At 36.4% G+C, this 22,113-nt stretch overlaps 1 protein-coding gene across 2 annotated transcripts; it reads right to left on the bottom strand.

Annotated features, from left to right (window-relative positions):
- Positions 1 to 342: 342 nt before the first annotated feature.
- On the bottom strand, positions 343 to 7,886 carry LOC136206893 (kinesin-like protein KIN-5B). Of its 2 annotated transcripts, none has more exons than XM_065998099.1 (24): positions 7,684 to 7,886; positions 7,394 to 7,602; positions 7,042 to 7,171; positions 6,810 to 6,965; positions 6,378 to 6,715; positions 6,147 to 6,285; positions 5,333 to 5,430; positions 5,092 to 5,248; positions 4,940 to 5,009; positions 4,751 to 4,827; positions 4,518 to 4,571; positions 4,347 to 4,427; positions 4,145 to 4,256; positions 3,975 to 4,061; positions 3,360 to 3,535; positions 3,106 to 3,267; positions 2,918 to 3,025; positions 2,671 to 2,829; positions 2,499 to 2,582; positions 2,069 to 2,274; positions 1,239 to 1,340; positions 1,041 to 1,150; positions 803 to 954; positions 343 to 721 (listed from the first exon to the last, which is right to left on the bottom strand). In XM_065998099.1, the coding sequence occupies exons 2-24, from the start codon at positions 7,570 to 7,572 to the stop codon at positions 536 to 538; spliced, it is 3,123 nt and encodes a 1,040-aa protein (XP_065854171.1). In that variant the 5' UTR covers positions 7,573 to 7,602; positions 7,684 to 7,886; the 3' UTR covers positions 343 to 535. The 2 variants fall into 2 exon arrangements, with proteins under 2 accessions (XP_065854171.1, XP_065854172.1); XM_065998100.1 differs by having other exon boundaries at positions 7,688 to 7,886.
- Between the last annotated feature and the right edge of the window lie 14,227 nt (positions 7,887 to 22,113).

Here is a 22,113-nt window from a genome sequence, read left to right as displayed (position 1 = left end):
GGTCTTACATAAATCGAGCAAGCATCTAGAAATTGACTTCTATTTTTTCCTCGGTCGGGTACGATCCAAGTCTCTTGTGGTGCAATATATCAGTACGGCTGATCAGATGGCTGATGTGTTTACCAAGCCTCTAGCCCGTGGTAGATTTCAGTTCTTATGAGACGAGCTTAGTACAGCTTGAGGGGGTGATAAGTATATACGTGTTGTATTATAGTTAAATACTGTATTATAGAAGTATAGTTGAAATAGGAAGCAATTACGAGTTTTTGAGTTAGACACGGTTTAGGAAGTATAGTCGAAATGCCTGCCTGATAAGGTTTCAACTTCACGGAAGAATTCACAAATTGAAACCTAACTTAATTCAATCCAAATTGATCATTTTAGATACAATACTAAAGATTTGTGGATGAGCAAATGGCATCATCTATCAAATTTAAACTACATTCTCACTCATCAGTTGATGAGCATCTTTCTGCAGTTATCATCTCCTACAACAACATCGAAGTCGAAGTCGATCTTTTCCTTTGCTTGTGTTTCAGTTGATGTAGGAAAAAGGATCTCTATTAGGTGATGCAGAGATTTTGCTCACATCGTAAGCCCTTTTTGATCCTTTGTCTTCCTTTACATTTTCATTTGCAGATGTTCTCATTTCCTCTATGGAGGCCAAGCTCGGAACTGCTATTGCTCGCCTTTTAGGCGTTGTCCCCGTATTTTCATCAACCTGCAAAAGTAATCAGACAGTTTACTCTTGACACTTAAGTATGCATCAAATAGACAACATCATCCATTAATACAATCATACCAAATAATCTTGTGTTAGACACTTCTCTGCTGTGTTTCTGATATTTGATATATTTTCACCATGAATTTCTTGTATTGACTGGAGCTGATCCGAGCAATGTGTAGCTATAGATTCTAATTCTTTCGTACTTTCTTGGTCCCGGATTAGTGAATCTAACAGATAAGAGATTCCACAAGGAATTAATTACAAATTTCATAGAGAAAGTTTGATGTTGTGCAGACAATTAAGCATATATTACCAGAAATAGCAGCCTTCATAGCACAAGTTCTGTTATCAAAATCTGCAGAAACAGCAGAGCACCTGGATAAAAACTCTTCATGTACAATGCAATTTTTGCTCACATTCTCCCTGCAAAAGAACCATAGTTAGTTGGTGACTCAATAATATACTGCAGTTTGAGAAGAAATTGAAAAAAGAAAAAGACTATTGCACTTACTTCACAGTAGAATCCAGCTCCAGAATGCTGCTTTTATTGAGATTACTTATGTTTGATTTCGCATTTTCCCATTGTTGCCACGAACAGTCCGCCCACTTTGAGCTGCAATTCATGAGAAGATACAATCATAAGAATGACAGAGCTACATCAAAAAGAATTATGTTCTTACAGCTAGGACATCAAATTAACTGAATTTACATGGAGAGAGAAATCAAAACCTAAGGGAGTAATATGAATGACGTGTCACATTCCATTATCGAGGCCTAAATTGGTACCTTTTTTAAACGTTAAGCCTGTATCGGTGCTATTTTGGTACTTCCTCAAAAACCACAGGCCTATTTTGGTACCTTGTCCCCGTATGTATAGATATTCATACAAAGCATAAATGGCATAGATAATTGTTTGGTCCTTCAACATTAGCTTGTAATTGTAGAATCCATATACAGCATTTTTTTCTCCCTTGATATCAAAAATTCGAATGGATAAAAGGTCAGTTCGGTCCTTCAACTTAGCTTGCAAGGCCAATATGGCCCGAAGTAAACTTAAAGTATCATTTTTAGTCCTTTAACTTGGCATTTCATTTCAGCATTAGAAATTGACATGTGTCAAAATTCCACTAATCATATATGAATGTCACTTTTGAATTAATTTAACCAAAAATTCCAAGTTGTGGGACTAAATTGATATCTAAATTTGTTCTATAATCGAAGTCAAGGCACCAAATTCACTCTTGAATTATCCAATTCAAATACAATTTCCATATCTAGAAGAGAGTTAATTTATATTAGACTAGTAACATTTTGGAGATACAAGCCAAGATAACAACATACCATTCCTGGAGGATGTCTTCCGCAGCATCCCTTGATAGAGCCACTGAGAATGTGTCTCCTACCAAATCTGTTTCCACGTTTTGTGCATATTTAATTATGTCCGCCTTAGCTTCAGCGGAAACCTGTTGTATGCTTGACATCTCTTGCTCAAATCGCTTGTTCTCTTCTCTGCTCAAATCCTGGATGCTCTTGGAGGCTTCCGAGACCTAGCAATACATGCAAATTACAAGAATCACACACAGTATATCTTATAGTACCTTATTTGAACAAGATTAGATCCACTTCATACACACCTCTACATAATCAATCAGCACAGATTAAATTTTGTTTTATTAGCTTATACATACCTCTACATTCTTAAGCCCTAAGATTAGAAAGATATGTTATCTCATGATATGAAATTGTCTAAGTATCTTAGCCATATACTCACCATAGCTGTTTTTCTAGATGTTAATGCTGCTAATATCTCTGCAATATTTTGCAATGCTTGTTTTTCTTCTCTGGCAGACTCTTCCTGTTTCAAACAAAAGTTCATCAAACATTCAGTGGATGCCTAAATCAATTACTTCAAAGTGCAACATATCTCTGCAAGTATAGCTTACTTTAAACTTCTTCTCAAACTCAGTTAATTGGTTAGTTGTTTTCATTTGGCTTTTTTGGAATGCTGTCGTGATCTTTGATGCCTGATGATTGATGTCATTCAAAAAGTCCGTTGTAGCCTTTGTAATTACTTTAGAAGACGTCAAGCTTCTTTTTAAGCCCTATTATTTCAACATGTTATAAAGAAAACTCAATAAAAAGATCAATTAAAGCAGAAACTAAATATTGAAAAGGCAACTTATACAGTACCTCCTCCTGTTTTTGAGCAGATAGAGCTAATAGCTGCTTTTGCTCATTAAGCATATTCTGGAGTTGCTCAATGACCTCCTTGGCCTCCAGTACAGCAGCATCAAGAAACTGCCAAGAAAAAAGAACATTCATTTTATTTACCCCAGTCAATTTTAGAATACAAAATTCTTTTTAGTGCAATCACATACATGCTCAATGTTCATTGTTTGAGATGAGGTTGTAGCATATATATTCTCTAGGTCAGACGAAGCTTTGTGTTGCATTGTGTTGGCAACTTCCTTGAATGCTGCTACCCCCGAGGTGCATGTCTCTGAAATTTTCTTAATCCTTGATTCTAAAATTTCTGTTGCCTGCAGTATGATTGGACACAATCAATGAGATAAGACTCATAAATTAGCAGTTAACAAGGATTTAGAAAAATGATACAACATATTTGTCTTACATCACATTTACTGGCAAGGAATGATTGGGCATGTTCTTCCAAGCATCTTATTTGTTGCTGTTGCTGAGAAACTGACCCAAGGATGGTCCTGTGCAGGTCTTTTAAACTCTGGTCCAGATGGGAACCAAATATCAGAATCTGTCTCTGATTTTGTGCTTCCATCTTGTCTTTCTGATCTGTTGCGGAAAAAACAACTTTTGCTAAACCCATAGATTTTAGAAAGAAAAAAAGGAAAAAGTGCACGATTTCAACATAAAAATATGTGCAACTCTTGGAATTCATGTAATAGCTTTCATTTAACATTTATTCAACACTTACAAGAGTTAAATACACACACACAATGTATGGTGCAAATCAAAAGTTCTCTCTCTCTCTCTCTCTCTCTCTCTCTCCCAGCTCCAGAATTGTTTTATGAACTATGAAGTTCAATCTTCATCACAATTTTTTCTATATTTCGATTTTAAAATCATTTTTTAGCCAATTGTTATTCCTGCAGAGCCTTTACCAAAAGCAACTGCTTTCTTAAGGAAATAGACTTTCTTGGTTCTTATATAGTACATCTGGATGGACATTATTAAAAGATTCTAAGGAATAGTTAGGAACGGTTACTCATACCCAATTTTCCAAACAAGGAAGTTATGTCCTCTGATGCAGTTTGCAAATCACAGCGCATCTCCTTTGCCCGTTCAATTAAAGAACTTTCTGATAACAGAATTATTACTATTAATCAAATGCTTGGATAAAGAACGAAATTGGATTTAAAAATGCTCACTAAGTGGACTTACCAGAGCATAGTAGCTTGGAAATGATAGACTCCTTTTCCTTTAGCATTGAGATAGCTATCTTATGTTTCTCTTGAAGATTAAGCAGTTCCTTATTACTTTTCTGCAAATTCAACTGAAAAAGTACCATTTGAGAATATTTTGACAAACTGCGTGGCTCAGAAAAGCTCACAAGATTTAAACAGAACTTTCAGATCACAAGTACCTTGCAGTCCTTGAGCTCACTTTCTATATCAAGTTTCTCCTCCTGCTCTGTGATATAGAGGTTGCGGAATTGAACAACTTCCTACATTAAGAAGAAAGCAATTGAGTATTGCAATCACCTAAAGAATAGGAAAAGACACAGTGTGGAAGTGGAAGTGGAAGTCAGCTATACCTTGTCCCTGAGGTTGAGATCATTTTCCAGCTGCTCTATCTTCTCAATCCTTGTCTGCAGGTTGTTGCAAAGTGGTTGAAATTCAAAGAAATGAAAATATAATTGGTAAAAAAGAATAACCATTTTGATTCTTATTAAATGGATGTAAAAAATTCTGGTTTTCAAAAACTCTGTACAGTTTCCTTAATCTAGTAGAAAAATATTCATCACAAGTATTGTGTATAACTATTCACCTTCTTGTCAGCTTCATCTTTGACAAATCTGTCGTGCGGAACATAAACACCATTTTTTTCCCTTGCTGCCCGCACATCTGCGTGAATTTGTTTGTAAGCAACAATCTGGTTTTGATGTTTGTATATACACACACAAAAATAAGAAAAAAGAACACACAATATGAGAATGCTAGTGTATCATCTCCAAACCTGCTTTCATTCTCTCAATTTCCAAATATAGATCCTTGAGCAATACAGCTTTGGACATTTTTTGGTTTGCCTGGAAGATGACTTGTGATATTGATAAGAAAGTAATGATAATGAGCCAAAATCACAACTTTAAATACGCAAGCCAGACAAACCTCTGGTTTGTTTTTAATGTTTTTAGCACGATGAGCATAATCCAATGTGCTTAGTGTTTCTTCCAAAGAATGAGCAGAAGGAGAAATTGTAGCAATGATGCATGTTTTTGTCTTTCCACCCAATGAGTCTCTTAAAAGCCTTGTCAGCTTACTATCCCTGCATTATAACACATGAATGTCAAAAAGAGTTAAAAACAATAATCAAATAACACCGAGTTGGATAAAGAAGTGTAAGGAAGACCTGTATGGTATATGGGCTGAATGTTCCGCAAGTGCATTTATAACACGACCTAGAGTAAGTAAACTCTTGTTTATTTCTCCAGCTTCTCTTGCACGTCCCTGCAAATTGTTTTAACATTTTATCAAATTTAAATAGCTGCTCCAAAGTCTAAACTGAGAGGGCTGAAATCAAATAGATGGCTTATATTATAAATTTGAAATTTTGGGTGTTCAAACCAATTCATCGGTTAATTAGTGTTCAATCCACTAGTCTGCAGCAGATTATAAGAATGTACATTGTATCAAAGTTTCATGATCGGTTAATGTTATAGCTACTCCAAACTGAAAAGCTTAAACCAAGTACTGCTAGAAAAATATTGTGCTACTGCTTCTGAAATTTGGGTTTTCAGGACAAATCAAATTACAGCTAGCATTCCATTACGCTGAGGAAAACCATAAAGATGCTAATTAACCATAAAAAGTAGTATTTTCAACTAAATTCCTAGTTAGAATAAGAAAGACATTATTGTGTTAAAATTTGTGTCTGAAACTACCATTACTTCTGGATTTTGTTAGGAAAAATCCCCTCCCTACACACTTCTCATATTCTTTACACGCTCCGCGGTTTCTAAATATTAAGGTACCTAATGGATGTTTCAGCAATGGGCCTGTACTATTAATTTTTATACCTATCTTGACCTAAATGTGATATGTTTTCTGATTCAGCCAAATGTTCTCTTGCACCTCCCTTGATAAGACTTATTAAAATGCACAACACTTTAAGCTAGTTATGTATTTCGGGTATGGACCAGTACTAAAATTTGTAGAGTGAATACCTCTTTTGCACCAGAACGTGATATGTTTTCTGATCCAGCCAAATCAACAAGATTAAGCTTGCCACATTTAATAATATCCTCCTCTCCAACAGTAGCTTCTTTTACATAGATGGTAATAGAAAATACTGAATGAGACCGACTGCATGAGAAAATAATTAATGAATTTAGTACTTTCTCCTATTCTCAATTCAACTATTGGCAAAATCAGACAATTTAGATGATGAAAATAACCTGCTCCTCTTATTTAACAAAGTATCTGCTGTGCGCCTTTTGGCTGCTCCTCGTTCCAAGAGAGTGTAAATTTCATTAGCACTGTAGACAGCTTCTTCTTCAAGGCCCCTCACAACCACACAACCCTTTCCATCCTCCATTAATGAAATGGGTTTCTTTTGCCTATCTTCTGTAGATCTCATAGATTCTTCTGGAGCTAATAAATCAGTTATTTCTTCATTGTACAGCTCTAAAAATGTGACTTTCATGCTATAGTCAGCATTTTGAGCCTCCAATGTATCAAAAATGTGGCGAACCGCACGTGGAATAACACCAGCCTCGGCAGGTAAGTCGCCACCCTGCATATAAAAATAAAATGTGATAAATAGAACAAGGGAAAATACTCAATTGACAATAAAAATAACTAAATACACAAAATGATATCCTCCTTACCTTATTTCTCATTCCACCCTCCATAGTGTAGGTTTTACCTGTGCCAGTCTGCCCATATGCGAAGACTGTACAGTTAAAACCATCAAGAACTTCATTTACAATGGGCGCAATTGCTTGATCGTATATGGATCTTTGTTGTGATTTGGGCCCAAACACCTGATCAACATTTGGGAAACCAAGAAAATGACAATTGATCTTTTGATAGAAATGCAGTAAAGCAGTGAAATTGTACCTTGTCAAAGGTGAAGAGTCTGTCTACTTGCTTGTTAGCTATACTTTGCAAAACAGTGACTTCTCTTTTATGCTCGTTACATGATATAACTCTTGGAACGTTGATCTTCTGCTCTTCATCACTCAGTGGTCTGATTCACAAATATTGGCAAGTCTCAATTAATTGGATATTTGCACTGATATACAACTAGAATTTTCTACTTTCGGGGTTCAAGTATTAGTTAGTGACCTGATTTTCTGCTTAGTTCTTTTGGTCTAAAATTTCGGTCTTTGCTAAGGAAGAAAGGATAATTGCCTAGGTTTTTTTGAAGTAACTGAAGAATTAATTAAAAGTTAAAAAAAAATATACAAACCTGCATCTGAGAAGAACTTGAACATTAACCTCTTTATCTCTATCCTGACGATTGTAACTCCAATCGGACCCTCTAGAATCTGGTCTTCGCCTCTCCGGGCGAGGTGTGAGAAAGGGAGATGGAGACGGCGTTACCCCCAATCCTACTTTCTTAAACTGGTCCGGAGTCAATGAAAACATCTTCTTTTGCTTGAAAAAAGAAATTCGGAACTAAATGTCGAAAAAAATCAATCAATCAATCTCGAATTTTAGAATGGAATTTGAAGGAAGTATGTCGAAGAGTACACTTACAGACTTGTTAATTAAACCGAGAAAGGAACAAGAAATGAACTTTAATTTCTATAGAACCGAGAAAGAAGTCTTTTGGGTGAAATTTTTCCTTTTGGTTTGATGAATGCTTTTGGTGATTGTGGAGCAAGGGTTTTAGTGTATGGCACTGCGTTTTCAAATGAAGTTTCCCTTTTTTTAATTTCTAACGGCTACTTGGAATATTTGAAAAGTAGAGCACCGGCATCATGTTTTGGAGCTTTGGAAGAAGTGGGTCCAGCTAGCAGTTAAAATTCAAATGAGCCGCGCACGTTCGCCAAATTGTTCATTCTTGGATTGGTAACTCCTTCCTTGTGCCATTTGGTTTGCTGTATAAATTTGTCATATCATCCTAAATCTTATGTTTTAATTCAATCCTAACGTTCATCAAAAAAAAAAAAAAAATCCATCCTAACGTGAAGTGCAATTTAGCCTAAACGTGAAGTAATTTGTTTTACTAAACAATTTTTTTTAAATGATATTATCAAATAAGTTAAAAATTTAAAAATACTTAATGTATCAATTTTAAATATTGAAACTTGGTTATTAAAAAAATTACTGAAAGTTATTATCAAACATGTCTTATGTATTTATTGGTTTTCATCTTGTTTAATAAATCAAAATATCTAATTTAAAATTCTACGTTGAATATTATCAATAATAAAAATTTAATATCATTAAACTTCTATTTTATTGTAATGATTTATCAAACCGTTATATTTTTCACAGTTTCAACATTTAACATGCATCACCATTTAATTTTCATTTTTATAAAATAAAAATATAAGCCTCTAATCATTAACTTTATATAAATTAATTGATCTCTTATTGACATTCTCATTGCATTCGTAATTCATGTTTTGAGATTCTTGACTCAATCAGTCTTCCTCTCTCTTCGGATCAGGTTGATTTCTTTTCTCGTCCTTTTCAAACTAAAGGAGGTAGTTTCAGCTCTGAGATATATGGATGATTCTAAAGCTCCCAATCCAGATGGCATGTTAGGTAAAACATTTTGGAATGTGATGGCCTTATTGCTTAATTTGCTTAATGGTTTTTTGTTCCCGCCTAAATTGAATCATACTTTTATTACTTTGATCACTAAAGTTAAAGAGTCGTGTACTTTGATGGATCTTCGTCCCATTAGCTTATGTAATGTCATTTACAAGCTTGTGTCGAAAACTTTAGCTAATCGGATGAGACATTAATTTGCAATCCATTATTCATCTCTCACATAATGCTTTTGTTTCCGATTGTTTGATTACTAACAATGCTTTAGTTGCTTTTAAATTATTCCATTCTATAAGATATATAATCAATGGTAAGAAGGGGGTTTGTGCGGTGAATTAGATATGAGTAAGGCTTATGATAGAGTTGAATGGAGCTTTATCAGGGATATGAGGTTCCTAGAGGTCTTGTTAAGCCTAATAGAGGTCTTCGTCAAAGAGATCCAATTTCACCATATTTATTTTTTATCTATGCGGAAAGTTTTTCAACATTGATTAGGAAGGCGGGAAGTAATAAAGTTTTTCATGGTATTCATGTTAGTAATTCGGGCCTATAATTTCTCATCTATTTTTTTTCCTGATGACCTTGTTCTCCTTTTTCGAACATCCTTTATTGAGTGTCACGTTGTTAGAAGATTTCTTCAAGTTAATGAAAGTTCTTTAGGCCAATTTTGACAAAACATATATGACTTTTAGTTCTGGGGTGGATTTGAATTGTAGAGACAAATGTTATAATATTTTGGGGTTCCTGAAGTGAGCTCTCTCATAAAATATTTGGGTCTTCTGACAATTGTGGGTAGGTATAAGAAAATGTTTTAAAATTCCTTCCGAAAAGACTATCAAAACCAATTTGTGGTGGCAAGAAAAATGTTTGTTTCGCGGTGGTAAAGAGCTTCTGATTAAAACTGTAGCACAAACGGTGCCAAATATAGAATGATTTGTTTTTGTGATGACTTGCAAAAGTTAATGGCATAGTTTTGGTGGAATGATGAGTAGTTCTAATAGAATTCATTATATGATTTGAAATAAGCTTTGTGTTTCGAAGGTGCAAGGAGGGTTGAGGTCAATAAATGTGCCAGTAAAATTTCTACACACCGTTTGGAATGTAGCAAAAAATAGTGTGTCATGTAATGGGAATCTGGTGAAAATGGGTGGGATCGATTGATAGATGTTGGCTTTTGTGGTTTTGTAGTAAAGAGAGTGAAATGGTGCTCCATATTTTGAAGAATTGTTCAGCCTCATAGGTTTACTAGAAGCAAGTGAATCTGTCTATTAAGGTTTATAAAATGGCGGGTTGCTCTAGTGCTAAATGGGTTGATAATGTTTTTTAGGAACTGTCTAATCATGACCTTACATTTTTGTGTGGATTAATATGGTATATGGAGCTTGAAAGAAACATAGTTGCTCACAATCAACAATTGCTTGGGTTTCAAAGAGTCATGGATTCTTTGGAAGGTGTTCTTAGAGCATGTCTAGTGATATGCTTTTGGACCAATTTGTAATTTTCAGGGAGTCTCCAATCAGTATAGGAGAAAGCTGGAGACTCTCCAAAACCAAGCAGGTCGCTGAATCGAGCAACTTGTTTGGAAAAACAATGACTGAGCACATGCTAATTTACAAGGAATGGAATTGAAGTACACCGCCTGTGTTGTGATGAAAAGGTAAAGGCGTGGGAGTTAATTGTGTAAATTGACGCATGATTTGTTGAAAAACCAAAGATAGTGGCCGACAAGTTCTTCTGTACCACTTGTTTTCAATTTTTTTAATTTAAGTTTGGTTGAACAACCAATTATTAATTATACTATTTTTTTTTATGCTCTCAAATACATACAACACAAGGGTAATATTTGAGTGTTTCTTTTTTTTTTATAATTTGATATCAACGGTAAAACCATCAACGGTAATATTTTTTTATACTATAAAACATCCCATTTAACTCATAAAAATCATATTCAATTTAAAAACCTTCTTCTACTCTTAATATATTTTTTGTGCAATGGATTCCAATGATGAATACAGTCAATATCACTCTTACGTTCCAAATTCTCAAAACGCAGCGAATCCAAATTTCCAAAACCCGACCTTAAATACTTATAATTCTCAAAGTTCTCCAATCCGATCTATTCCACATAATTTTCAATATGATCCTAATATGTCATATGCTTCGAGTCCTCTGATTTATTATAATCCTGACGGTTACTTTCCTCTTGTGAATGCAGCAGATAATCGGCCAATGATGTCGGGACACTTTCCTTGTACCCCGTATCCTCAAGAACCATATATGGTTCCTGAAAATATGAGAAGAGACAGCTTCGGATAATCCACCATGCCAGATGAATCTCTAAACACCGGTTCCGTTGCCGAGTCTAAAGTTCCAATAGTTCGGGAATCAAATGCAAACAATAAAAAATTAACGAAAATGAAGTAGACCAATGTACGTGATGTACATTTATGCCAGAATTGGTTGATAATAACCACAGATCCAATTGTGGGCACAGATCAAGCGAAGAGAGATTATTGGAAGAAAATTGCAAGTTACTGTACTATAATAAATGGAAGAAGGAAGGTCCTGATGTGAATGACCAAACAACTTCCTGTCATTGGTACAAAATTAGTAAGGATGTATCTGGTTTCCATGGAGCATACACTACCATTAGGGATAGTCATCCAAACGGTCACAATGAAGCACATGTAATTAGTAAGGCCAATGAGCTATTTACTCAGAGATGTAATAAAAAAATTACTTATATGCATTATTGGGAAATCCTCAAAGGACAACCTAAGTGGCATGAGTTTTCAGATAAAAACAAAGCACAAGGTTCTTCAAAAAGAACAAAAAATTCTGCTTCAGGTGCCTACACTTCTTCAGGCTCAGCTCAGGAGGCAACTCAGGGTGGAACACAGGAAGCGGTCGAACAACGTCCAATTGGTTAGAAGGCGGCAAAAAAAGCCGCTAAAGCTAAAAACACTATCAATGTACCTGATGGCTTAGATTGTGATGAGTCAAAAGTGGATAGAGAGAAACGACAATCATCTCTTGATATTATTGCTCGTGCAGTTCAGCAGGGGGAAGAAAATCGTCTTCAGGAAATTCATTTATAAGATTTCGCAATCCTCGGTAAAGATACCTCGACTATGGATGATGAAGCTCTAGCAGATCACCGTAAAATGTGCCACTATATTAGGACTAAGTATGAATTTTAATGCATGTTATGTTATGTATTTATTTTTATTATGTTATATATTTATTTTTATTCATGTTATGTTATTTTAATGTATTTAGAATTAATCTTATATTATGTGTATTTACTTTAATCTATGTATTTACTTTAATCTATGCTACGAACCTATGTGTATTTATTTTAATCTATGTTATGTGTATTTATTTAATGAATTTTAATTTTTAATTTTTTTAAATAAATAAGTACTTCATTAAAAATACTGAAAATACATTGAAAATATTAAAAATAACATTGAAAATTACACCGAAACTACAAAAAAACATTAAAAATACTAAAAATACATGGCTTGAAAATACTAAAAATAACATTGGAATTACCAATCCCTCATATTGATAGGCTCATGGCTTGGCGACAAATTCATAAATTCATAATCGATATCGTCGTCATCATCTTCATAATATTCCATGTTTTCTGAATTAGCATAAACCCCAACAGACTCCTCTGCAAGATATATCTCTTTATATTCCTCTATTATTTCTGAATAGTCGTTTGGAAGATTTTGCCAAGGACCATCACTCCAATTTTAACCAATGAGGTAGTTATTTTTCTATGCACAAGCTTCTTCCAGTTGTCTACATACGGAACGATGTTCATCCCATTTTTCACAAACAAAGAATGGATAAGCTTCATAAATCTCATAAAATGAATTAGATTTTGACAATTTTAGAAAGAAGATGGCATGAATTTTCCTTTCTGTCGCACGCAATGCACGGTATTGCCTTATTTTCACACTCATCAAATTGATGAACATATCTTTCCATGCATCAATAGGCATAAATCATTTTAGGAATGTCTTAACATTCGCTGGAATATTACCTCCGATGAAAGCATTACACCATTCTAGCATGCAAAATTCAAACGGAATGTAATGCATATAACATAGGAACTACAACATGTGAAGAGATCGGACTGGAAATTGGCCATCGACCGGAAGCTTAAAACAAAACATATATGGGAATAGAGGATGAAACATGCATGGAGTAACAAAAGTATCTCCATGAAAACGAACAGCATCATATTGATAAGATAACATGGGTTCAGTGCAAGTTGGTCGGTCGAGGGTTTCGACAATACTCTGTTCAGGCGAAAAATTAGGGAAATTTTCATCTGTAGTAGCATTATAGTGAGATGCAGCCATTTATGAATTTTTCAGTTGAAAATGAACTGAATGTAGAAGTAAGAGTTCTGAACGAGTCATAATTTATAGATGTAGGATAAGTTATTATTCCTTTCGAGGAATTCAATATTTGCATCATTATAGTATGACTTCAAACTCCCCTTATTGATAGTTTGACTTCAAACTCCCCATAATTATTCTTATGACTTCAAACTTTCCTATATATACATCTAAAATATGTAAACAAAAACTCATAATCTAAAATATCATCAGTATCTCACCAAAATGTCTTCTGATAGTAGTGCAGAATAAGAGCTAATGATATAGAGTGCGATTGAAATGATTCAAGAGGATGATGAACTTGATCTTTATCTACTTCAACAAGTACAACAACAAGTCAGCCACAATTCTGAACCTCGAAGGAGAAAATATGTAAGACGCGATCGAGAAGCTGTTGTAGAACGTTTGTATAATGACTACTTTGCTCCTGAACCTGTTTATTCAGCTGAAGTTTTTCGCAGACGGTTCCGGATGAGTCGAAATTTGTTCCAACGTATAGTGGAAGACCTTGGAAATCACACAACATATTTCCAACAAAGGGTCGATACGGCAAAAAGAAGTGGTTTGTCTCCACTTCAAAAATGTACAGCAGCTATGCGTATACTTGCGTATGGATCTTCGGCTGATGCTTTTGATGAATACATAAAAATTAGTGAGTGCACAACGTTAGAATGTGTGGAAAATTTTTGTCGTGCTATTATCGAGGTGTATGGGCCTGTGTATATGAGGAGGCCTAATGATGCCGATGTACAACGTTTAATTCAGATGCACGAGGAACACTATGGGTTCCTTGGGATGCTTGGTAGTCTTGACTGCATGCATTGGGCATGGAAGAATTGTCTAGTTGCATAGAAGGGACAATATACCCAAGGAGATTATGGATATCTAACAATCATTTTTAGTTGCTTTTGTAGATCTTTGGATTTGGCACGCATATTTCAGTGTTGTTGGGTCTAATAATGACCTTAATGTTTTGAGCATATCTAATTTGTTCCAAGATAATTTAAAAGGAACAGCACTGACGGTTCAATTTACTGTTAACAACAAGACATATAATATGGGCTATTATCTAACTGATGGTATCTACCGAATGGGCTGCTTTTGTGAAAAGCTTTCCACATGCTAATGACTCTCAACGGATATGTTACAAACAAAGGCATGAGAGTGCATGGAAAGATGTTGAACGAGCATTCGGGGTACTTCAAGCCCGATTTTCAATAGTACGTGGACCATCACGTACTTGGCATAAAAAAAACTCCACGACATTATGGATGCTTGTGTAATATTACATATGCATAACATGATTATTGAAAATGAGAGGCACACTTACTCAAGAAACTTTCCAACTGAGGAATTTTCTCAGCCCATAGTTCCTGATGACATTCAACATGGGCCTGTTCCGGATTTTGCTGCTTATCTCGTAAGGGTTTTACAAATCCGTGATAGAAACCTGCATGGTCAACTAAAATTTGATCTAGTTGAGCACATTTGGGAACGTTTCGGAATCACCGACCTTACTACTTGAACATCGGAAAATTTACACTTTCAATCATGTATTCCGTTTAAATTTTTTTTCATATATATGTTTCCTTAATATAATGCACTTTTGTTAATTACTGAAATCAATTAAAATTCGGAGAAAATAAATTATATTTACCTATTAAATTTTAAATCCAATTAAATAAATTATTTAAATTATAAATATTTATTCAATTAATATTAAATATTGATAGATTTTTATTTCATTAATGATTTTTATTATTTTTATAAAATAGGTTATTTGATTAAAAGTAAAGAAAATTAAATATGACGTGTGGGACATGTGATTGTGAGTAACCACTAGAGAGGATTTTTTATTGGAGTTGTTTTGTGGAGAGAGTTGTTAGAAATTGGTGAGGTGTAATGACCACTATAGTTGCTCTTAATGGTTTTATTGCATGTTTTCAGGTGGATGATGTGTCTACTCCTACAGTTGTTGTTTCAGATTCAATAATGCATCGGTCTCCTTCGTTGGTTGTTCAAAATTAATTGTGATGTGAAGTTCTCTCTGAGTAATCGGAGTGCTTTCAGTTTTTTCTGGTCTAGGATTGTTTGGTTAAGTAGCCATGTCTAGCGAAGGACCTTAGATACTACTCTGTCTACATCACATGCTAAGCTTCAAAGAATGCTAGGTACTTATAAATGAGTTGAACTCAAATACAAGTTTGACCTCAAACCGAGCTCGAAGCTTATTAAAATTATGACAGTCGAGTCTGAGCAAATAAAAATTCGGCTCGATTACTTTTTTTTTTTTTGAAAATGCTCGATTACAGCCTTAAAGGAGACTAAATCTTTCGTTTATCTAGAGTTCATTCATGAGCGGTGTCAGGCGAATTCGGCTGCTCATAATCTTGTTATCCGGATGGTTTCATTTTCAAATTTAGAAATCTTTATTGGAAATTTCTCATCTTGTGTGATTTCTTATTGTGTTACTTCTTACTTTGTTGGTTTTCTTTGGTTTTTATATTGGATACTAAATTGAGATTATTATTGACATCATAGAGAAAAACAAATTAATCAAATTAATTTATGAAATGATTATCGCAATTATACTTCACATTCTATCAGAAATAACTCATTACTAATGAGCATGGTTGTCAAAATCGGACCGGTCAAACAACCGAAAAAGATAAGGGTCAAGGGTTTGATGTTTAATCGGGATCCAACCGGAGTTCAACCGATATTCAAAAATCATGTGCAAATTATATTTTTATTCATATGTAATCTTATAACATAGTATAATATCAACTATATTCATAAAAATTATACTAATATAATAACATTTATTTAGTATCAAAACATGATATCAAATTAATAAATTTAACATGACAAATAAATATAAATTTTTTTAAAGGGATAAGTACAAAAAAAATGCATGTGGTATACCGGATTTGCGAACTCGGCCATGTGGCATTTTTTTTTTGCAAACAGAGGTCTGTGTTACAAACCGTTAGCAAACAGAAGCTAAATTGACTAACGGTGTTAAAATTCAAAGAGAAAAGAGTAAATTTGGTCCTTATATTTATTTATTTGATAAATTAACCCCCCTAATTATCTAATTATCACAAATAAACCCCAAAATCAATTCTTCTTCTTCTTCTTCTTCTTCTTCTATTTTTTCTTTTTCTTTTTTCGATTCCAGATTTCCAAAATCGGAAATCTGAAAATTCGAGATTCCTGGAAATTTCCAGGAATCTGGAATTTCCAGATTTCCTTCCTGGAAATTCCAGATTTCTGGAAATTTCCAGAAATCTGGAATTTCCAGATTTCCAAAATCGGAAATCTGAGATTTCCCAAATTGGAAATCTGGAAATTCTAGATTTCTGGAAATTTCCAAAAATCTGGAATTTCCAGATTTTGGAACTTATAATAATAGAAGAAAGAGAGGAAGGAGGCGAGAAGAGAAGAAGAAGAAGAAGAAGAAGAAGAAGAAGAAGAAGAAGAAGAAGAAGAAGAAGAAATTAATGGAAGAAGAAGAAGGTATTTTTTATTTTTATTTTTGATTTTGGGGTTTATTTGTGATAATTAGATAATTAACTCTTTATAAAATAAATAAATATAAGGACCAAATTAACTCTTTTCTCTTTGAATTTTAACACCGTTAGTCAATTTAGCCTCTGTTTGCTAACGGCGTTTAGCACAGACCTCCGTTTGCAAAAAAAAAAAAAAAAACCACAGGGCCGAGTTCGCAAATCCGGTATACCACAGACATTTTTTTGTACTTATCCCTTTTTTAAAATATATATACTTTTAAAATTAATAATGATTATTTTTATTAATAACTTTACATATGCTAATAGGATATGTATTTTATAATTCAACTTAAATTTAAATTTATTATATTTTTAAAATTTATTTGTATATATTTAAAATTTAAATGATAATTAAACTATATTTTTTTTTTGGTAGAAACAGGAAAGGAAAAACAAACGAAAAGAAACTCTAACCTGGGATCAGTCTAGGAAAACTGACCCCAATTCTATCATCTAAAAGAATAGAAGAGATAAAGATAGGAGGATCCGAAAGGGTAGTGTCGCCCAACATCCCCTCATGACCAGCCGCTGCCAATCGATCAGCAACCCGGTTCTGCTCTCTGAAGATGTGGCTGAACTCAATAAGCTCAAAGGAAGAGCAAAACCTTTTAATAGCTTTGATAAGGTTGCGGCTATTAAGACAAAAAGCATGATTATCAGAAATCATTTTAATGGCCTCCATGTTATCAGATTCAACAGATAACCTCTTAACACCTAGGCTTTTGGCAAGCTTGATACCAGAGAGGATACACCAAAGCTCCGCTGAAAAGGAAGAGCCCAGCCCTAGATTCTGGGTGAACCCAGACAGCCAGGCGCCCCCCGCATCTCTAAGCACCCCTCCGGCAGCAATCTTCCCATCATTGAGACAAGAACCATCAGTGTTCAATTTCACCGCCCCCTCTCGCGGCCTGCTCCATCCAAGGAGGTGGACCTCTCTCTGCTGGATAGATCTGGCAAGGGAGTCCCCTTTGAAACTTCGAGTAATAATAGAGAGTTTATCCGAGATGAACTTAGCTAAATTAGGAATAAAAATAGTTTTTTCACCGAAAATCTCCTCGTTCCTCCATTTCCAAATTTGGTGGCAGATGATTGCAAAGAAAATATCACCATGCTCCATGTTAGCCAGAACCTTCCCACAAACACCATCAGAAAACCAGTCACGCTCAGAATGTGCCAGGAAGGAAGGAAGAATGTGGTGTGGGAGAACTTTCTTCCACACCTCTTTACTCTTTGAGCAGTCCCTAAGAGCATGACACAAAGTTTCATCATTGCCCACGCACCTACTGCAAGCTCCAGAATCCACCATATGCCGTCTGTGCCTATCCGAATTAGTAAGCAACCTGTCCTTAACCCCAAGCCACAGGAAACTCCTAATACGGTAAGGGATTTTAAGGGCCCAAATGAATTTCCAAGTATCAGAGAGAGGACTAGACCTGTTAAGGGAAAAAGCTTCAAAGGCCGACTTGCAGGAATAAGCTCCATTATTAGTCAGGGCCCAGCAATGCCTATCCTTATCTTCCTCTAGGTTACTTATCTTCACTCCTCTAATTCTAAGGAGGGTATCAGGGCTAAAGAAGGATTCAAACTTAGTCCAAATCCAGTCCCCCTCAGAGTCCACCACATCGGCGATCCTCCAATTACGGATATTACTAGGCGGAGGGGAACTACACACATCTAACAAAGGTCTGTCTCCAATCCAGACATCATACCAGAAACTGATGGATTTGACATTGCCCACCTCCGAGCCAACCCCCGAACAGAACTCAGCAAACACATCGCTAAGCCCTTTCCAAAGGAAAGAACAATTGACCACTCTCTCCTTAGGGCCCCCAAAAATTTTATCTTTTCGATACTTACCAGAGAGAAGACGAACCCAGAGAGCGGAGGGGTTTTTCCATATTCTCCAGAGAAGCTTCATTAATAAGACTTTGTTGTTGTCCTTAGCTTGTCTTATCCCAAGACCCCCCATACTCTTCGGCTGGAAGACCTCCTTCCAAGGGACAAGGTGAACCTTTTTCCCTTCTCCAGACTCTCCCTAAAGGAACCGCCTGTTAATTTTGTCAAGCTCACTAAGCACAGGCTCAGACAGTCTGCAGGCTTGCATGACATGATTGGGGGCAGCGCAATTAACAGACTGAATTAACGTTAGACGACCTGCCAGGGAAAGAGAATTCGCTTTCCAACTAGCACACAAACCATTAGTTTTATCCAAAGTTTCTTTGAAAGAGGCTTTGGAAACTCTGTCGCTATGGAGGGGTACCCCGAGGTACTTTCCCAAAGAGTGAGTAAAAGGAATACCAGATAAATCACTTAGCCTTTTACAAACGCCTTTATCCATATTCTTAGAGCAAAACATCTGTGACTTCTGGATATTGATCTTCTGGCTATTGATCTTCTGACATGAAGCATCGCAGAAGCACTTAAGGATATTCATAACCACACCAACTTGCTCCTCATTCCCTTCCACAAACATCATCACATCATCAGCGAAGAAAAGATGGGTAATATGAGGGCAGAACTTATTGATGGACACAGGATGGAAACTCCCAATGTTCACGGCCTCTTGGATCAGGTGCGACAACCTCTCCATAGCAATAACAAAAAGAAAAGGGCTCATAGGATCCCCTTGACGGATCCCCCTGGAGGGAGAAAACTCATCAGACATATCTCCATTGATCAAAACCTGAAAAACAGGAGAAGAAATGCAATCCTCAATCAAACTCCTCCAGCTCTCCGGGATACCATCTCTCTTAAGGCTATCCAGAAGAAAACTCCAGTTTAACCGGTCATAGGCTTTCTCCAGATCCAGCTTGAGAGCCACAATCCTTTTCTGACCCTTCTTCATCTTCATGGAATGAACCATCTCCTGGGCAACAACCACATTGTCCATCATCTGCCTACCAGGAACAAAACTACCCTGGTTTTGACTGATAATCTCAGGAAGAATACGTCGTAGTCTATTTGCCAAAATTTTAGTGATAGCTTTGTACAACACATTGCAAAGACTAATCGGCCTCATTTGTAAAAAGGAATAAGGTTTTTCAACTTTTGGGATCAGGACCAGGAGGGTTTTATTCACTAGCCTAATATCATTGGATCCGCCGAAAACACATTTAACAAAACTGTAAATGCCTTCCTTCACAGTTTCCTAGTGTTTATGGTAGAAACCAGCAGGAATGCCATCGATCCCCGGAGCCTTAGTAGCTCCAATACTAGAGAAGGCCAGATCAATTTCTTTATGGTCAATAGGATGGAAAGCTTTCTTAATAGCATCCTCCTCCAACCTAGGAAACGAAATCCCAAAAAGGGCTTTATCCAGATCCACCTCATCCTCTTTAAATAAGTCTTTATAGAAGTCAAGGGCCAGGCAACGAATATCTTCATCCTCATAGACCCAATCACCATTGGAATCTTTGATAGCATCGATACGATTCCTTTGCCTTCTAACAATAGTAGACAAGTGGAAAAACCTGGTATTCAGGTCTCCGTCCATTATCCAAGCCTTTCTAGACTTCTGAAACCAAAGAAGCTCTTCCTGTCTAAGAACAGCTTCCAATTCGTTCTGGAGAGATCTAAGATGACAATTAAGACTGTGATCAAAACGGATCTCCAAGCAGCGTTGAATGCCTTCCATTCTTCTTAAAAGTTTATTCTTTCTTCTAATAATATGGCCAAAGATGTTTTTATTCCATCCCACCACACTCCTTCTAAACCCCTCAGCGGCAAGGAGGACATTCGAATGAGGCTTCCAATTGTCCTTGACAAACTTTTTAAAATCAGGATGGGACTCCCAGGCCACCAGGTACCTAAAGGGTCTATTCCCTTTAATCCGATGACATTTAACCAGATTAACGAGGATAGGACAATAGTCAGAGTGGCGGAAAGGGAGATTCAGAACGTTAACTTCGAGGAATCTATAAATTGCAGCAACATTCGCATAGACTTTGTCCAACCGAACAAACACACTATTCCTTTTCCAGGTAAACTTGTGACCAGCAGCTCCCAAATCCGACAACCCGCATACATCCATATTCTGCTTGTGATTGAGGCACCTGTTCACATAATGATTACCCCCCCCCCCCCCCTTTCTGATCACTCATGAGGGCAATATCATTAAAGTCCCCAGCCACCATCCAAGCATCCACCATGCTAGTACTAATAGAATACAGGATCTCCCACAGCCTTTTGCAGTTAGCCAAAACAGGATCGGCATAAACAAAGGTGAAAAAGAAGGGTTTATTACCAGGGTAACAAACCTTACTATGAATAAACTGTTTATCCATACTGATAATATCAATATTAATCCGACCTGCCTTCCAGAAAAGCCAAATCCCCCCTGCCCGACCAGTAGCCTCAGATCTGACACAATTCCAATTCTTAAAATTTCTAACCACCTCATCTGCTTTGTAACCACTAATCTTGGTCTCAAGCAAAGCAAAACAAGAAGGATTAAATTGCTTAATTAAATCTTTAACATGGATGCGGGTAGCCTTACTAGCCGCACCTCTTACATTCCAAATAAGAAAGTCCATCAGAACGGAAGACTACTGACCACAGGCCCAAGCCCTAGACAAGCTATTTGGGGCTCCTGAGAGCCTTGAGGAGGTGCCGGCAGACCCCCTTTTATCCCAGGAGTCCAAAGAACTATTGTTCTTTTTAGGATTAGCCTTAGGTTTCTTCATATTAATCTTGTTGACTCCCATAGTTTTACCAATCGAGACTTCAACATAAGCTTTCGAAGTACTAACCTCATTGGTCTTCAGATTACCAGTTGGGCCAATTTCCTGGGAGCTCCCCTTGGCAACCACCTTGGGATCGAATAGAGGATTAATAGAGTCACCTAAGACAGAAGTTGGCTCAGGAGACTCAAGGCCTGGCATGCTCAACTCCATGTGCTCATTAGAAAGATCCGCGTCCTGGCCATCCTCTGTAGACAGGACCCCAAATCTTGACCCTGAGCCGGAAGCTGCGTCAACACCAGCACCAGTCTTGATATCGGGGGGCCTGACCTTGCTCACAGGAGCAATTTGTAGAGACATCATCTCCTTGCTGATATCAGGGGGGTGGTTACGAACAACATTAGCCCGTGGCTTTCTTCTAACTGATCTTTTTGCCAACATATAGGGCCCCAAATTCCTCCCTTCTCCTTGACTCTCCTCAGTTCTAACTTTATCAGTCACTGTCACCTCCTCAACCACCTTCCTTCTCCTAGGACATCTATCATAGGTATGGCCAAACATGCCACACTCGTAGCAGATATTGTGAATACCTTCGTATTCAATGTGATAAAACGAACCCTGAACACAGAATTTGGACAGAAGAGGCTTAACAAGATCAATGTCAATACAAACCCTGGCAAACTTGCCTCTCACTGCCCCAACGGTAGTTTTGTCCACATGGTGAACTTTCCCAACAAGGCC

The sequence above is a fragment of the Euphorbia lathyris genome, chromosome 9 (assembly GCF_963576675.1).
Source record: "Euphorbia lathyris chromosome 9, ddEupLath1.1, whole genome shotgun sequence".
Lineage (NCBI taxonomy): Eukaryota > Viridiplantae > Streptophyta > Magnoliopsida > Malpighiales > Euphorbiaceae > Euphorbia > Euphorbia lathyris.
This window is presented reverse-complemented; position numbering and strand designations above follow the sequence as displayed.

Excerpts from the sequence above, each read along its gene's own strand:
- LOC136206893 (XM_065998099.1), bottom strand. The coding sequence starts at position 7,572 with ATGTTTTCATTGACTCCGGACCAGTTTAAGAAAGTAGGATTGGGGGTA. Across the intron at positions 4,572-4,750 it reads AAGATGAAGCTGACAAGAAG|ACAAGGATTGAGAAGATAGA; the intron begins GTGAATAGTTAT and ends AACAACCTGCAG. Across the intron at positions 2,275-2,498 it reads CATCTAGAAAAACAGCTATG|GTCTCGGAAGCCTCCAAGAG; the intron begins GTGAGTATATGG and ends ATGTATTGCTAG.